Genomic DNA, 3,711 nt, shown 5'->3' with positions numbered 1-3,711 from the left:
CTTATTTGTTTTTTTATGGCTATTTACAGCATGATATTAAGAAACCAATCTAGAAATAGACGGGTCATTCGATATTGTATGAGTGCTAGAATTCCTAAAATCTTGTCTCATCTAAATGTTCTCATTCGTGACAATGATATTGTATGTATTGACAAGCTTAGGATGGATAGAAATGCCTTTCACATTTTGGCCTCCTTAGCCAAGAATATTGGAGTCAACGGGTTGACTGATAGTAAAAATATGTCGAGTACTGAAAAATTAGCAATGTTCTTAAATATTTTGGCTCATCACGAAAAGAACAGGTCTGTCAAAGTTGATTATATTAGATCGGGGTGGTGTGTAAGTCGAGCCTTTAATGAATGTCTAAGAGTTATTCTTAAACTAACTCCATTGTTACTTGTTAAACCTAATCTGGTGCTCGAAGATGATACTGATGATCGATGGAAATGGTTTAAGGTAGGTAAATTTCAATCTAACATTTGATTTACTACAACAAACTTGAAATATTATGGTGAAAGTATTTTACTTTAATAGTCCTTTAGTATTTAGAGTTGAATTTATCTTATAGGGTTGTCTTGGTGCATTGGATGGTACTTACATTTCCATTAGAGTTGGAGCAATATATAAGCCAAGATACAGAACACGAAAAGGAGATATAGTAACTAATGCCTTGGGGGTTTGTGATAGAAATCTCAAATTCATTTATGTATTACCTTGTTGGGAGGGATCAGCCGCTGATGGTCGCGTATTGCGAGATGCTGTTGTACGAAGAAATGGGTTGAAAGTACCTTAGGGTATGCTAAATAATAGGCAGATCTTGTCTATTTCTACTGCATCAAAATAAAATAATATTTAAAGTAATTATATTATTGTTTACATTTTTAGGCAATTACTATTTGTGCGATGGAGGATATACAAATGGAAATGGTTTTTTGTCTCCCTACCGAGGATATAGATATTGGTTAAAGGATTGGCAAGGTGACAATCCGTCACCTCAATGTCGAGAAGAGCTCTTTAATATGAAGCATGCTAGGGCGCGTAATGTTATTGAAAGAGCATTTGGACTATTAAAAGGACGTTGGGAAATTCTTAGAAGTCCTTCGTGGTACTCGGTTAAGGTTCACAATAGAATTATTAGTGCATGTTGTTTGATTCACAATTTCATTCGAAGAGAGATGGAAGCTGACCCATTAGATGTGGAAATGGAATTCCACATGGAGAATCAACATGAACATGACAATATTAATACAATTGAAGCATCTGATGAGTGGACCACTTGGAGGGATGAACTAGCTCAATCTATGTGGAATGAAAGATTGGGAAATCAATCTTTATAATTTTAAACTATGTGGTCACTTTTGGTGTGCTTATGCACTTTTGTTTTTGGGAAATCAATCTTTATAACTTTAAACCTTTGAATGGTTTTTGGTGTAGCTACTTTGTAAGGTATAACCATGGCCTAGTTAAGTTTTATTTTGCCTATGTTTTATGTGCCAGTTTATATAATTTAACAATGAATTATGTAAGTTTCTTTCACGTTTAATGAAGGTGGGTCTAGTTTGATTCCGTGAGGCCACGGTACTAGAATTTCAAGTTTGTCTCAATGGTTTATGTTAGATTTGTTGTATTCTTCATCTTATAAAATTTATTTTGTCACTATTTTGTTGCTTGAAAATGGACTCTCAATTTTAGGGTATGGCAGTATGTGAAAATTGTAACTGAATGAATTATTTAGTATGACGAAACTGAAATTTAGATTTAATGTACTCCATTATTATTTTGAAAATTAAGTAGACATTCAAATTATTGGGGATATTGTCTATGGGTGAGGACAATGTCGATAATTGTTGAGGATAGTGTCCAACAATAGATTGTTCTGTTGGAAGTAAGCATCCTCTATCAATGGTTCTTGCCATTGGAAGTAAGTCATAACTACCAATGTGCATATTAATGGCTTTGCTTGAAGTAAGCTCTCTTGGAGCTTCCACTAGTTCTTGCGAAGACTTTTGTAAATATGATATCCTTTATCCAATAGAAAAAAACAAACTTCCTCATTTCTATATTATAGATTATTGAAGTAAAGGCTCCAAATATAATATCTAGCATTAATACGCGGTGTTGCTCAGATGTTAACTTATATGTATCTATTTTTGTTATATGTACACATAATTATATGTACTAGCATATCAATAAGTTTCAACTATTACAATATTGGTCCCGTGTTAACACGTATCATATATATACATCGGTTCAACTATATGAGGAAGTTGAAAAATGTGGCATTTAAGTTTCTGTCCAAAAATTTGCCTAAGCAAAACGCAAAAAATAAATAAAAATACAATGGTAAGAAAGGTCTAAGATATAACAATAACAAATAATTTATTTTTAACAAGTATATAATGTTTATTAATTTTTAATATAACAAACCAACATCCAAAAAAATTATTAAACTCTGCATAACTAAACTCTGCATAATTAAACTCTGCATAACTAATACCTGCATAACTAATACATGCATAACTAATACCTGCATTACTAATACCTGCATAACTAATACCTGCATTACTAATACCTGCATAACTCTAACCAGCAACCAAATGGCCCCTTAGTGTATTATAAAAAAATACTCAATTTGATCTTTTGCCCTAAAAGTAACAATTCATCAAAATTTTCTGTTAAGTTTAACCTTGGGTCCCACTAAAAAATAAATTCAAAAACTTTCTCGTTCCCCTTCTAAGCCATAGCTGAAAAGCTTGCCCAATTTTCTCCTTCTTCATCTCTTTCAAATTTCATTGTATATAGCAGTGAAAAAACATTTCTACTGTCTTTGACATTCCCAAAAATATTTATCAAAAAAGTGATTTGTGGCAAAGAATCAACCCCAAATTAAGGTAACATTTGGTTTTTAGATTTCACAATTTGGGTATAGCTTTTGTCCATTTTCAAATACTTCCAATATACTTTCAGCTTCACTCAATTTTTTTATGAATTTTGGAATCACAAATATTGATCGTGGATCAATTTCAAATAGGGGATTTGATTAGAGCTTTTGTATTTAACTTTAAATATTATCGATTTTTCTTAACAATGATAATAAAAGACTTCAAATATTGCTTTTATTAGAGTTCATTTATCACTTTTGAATTGGAAAAGCTTTGAAAATTAGAACTTAAAGGATAAACTTAGAAGAGAAAAATATTTTCTTTTTGACAATTTCTATTCATAGAGAAGAGGAAAGTTCCTTATGATGGCGGAATCGGAAAAAGAAGAAGAAGAAGCAGCACAAGCTCTTTGAACCAGAGATTTTGATGGAAAACGTAGAAATTGAAGGGGAAGGAAAAAGTGTTTGGATTTATTTTTTTAGTGTAGTACTAGTGTTATACTTAACAGAACTTTTTGATGAATTTGTTACTTTTAGGGTAAATAATCAAATTGAGCACTTTTTATAATACATTAAGGACTATATTGATCATGTAAATTATATTAAGGACCAAAATAAAGCAACCCCCATATATTAAGGATCATTTTGATCATTTTCTCGAGCTCAGCTGAGTTTGTTTCATTCTCTGTCTTCAAGTGCTTTCCCTTTCTTTTTTTGGTAGTGCTTTCCCCTTTTAAATTCTTTTTTTTACCGAAAAAAATTGTTTAAAATTAGAGTTGAAAATAGAGTTGTGTTTGGGTATAACTTTGCAAATAATATTTAGTTGTTTG

At 31.4% G+C, this 3,711-nt stretch overlaps 1 protein-coding gene across 1 annotated transcript; it reads left to right on the top strand.

Moving 5' to 3' along the window:
- The first annotated feature begins 773 nt into the window (after window positions 1-773).
- On the top strand, window positions 774-1,337 carry LOC107062739 (uncharacterized). The gene is made up of 2 exons (XM_015313716.1): window positions 774-777; window positions 886-1,337. Exons 1-2 carry the CDS (start codon window positions 774-776, stop codon window positions 1,335-1,337), a joined length of 456 nt encoding a protein of 151 aa, XP_015169202.1.
- Window positions 1,338-3,711: the final 2,374 nt, after the last annotated feature.

Source organism: Solanum tuberosum, unplaced genomic scaffold (genome assembly GCF_000226075.1).
Source record: "Solanum tuberosum cultivar DM 1-3 516 R44 unplaced genomic scaffold, SolTub_3.0 scf00011, whole genome shotgun sequence".
In the NCBI taxonomy this organism is placed as follows: domain Eukaryota; kingdom Viridiplantae; phylum Streptophyta; class Magnoliopsida; order Solanales; family Solanaceae; genus Solanum; species Solanum tuberosum.
This window is presented reverse-complemented; position numbering and strand designations above follow the sequence as displayed.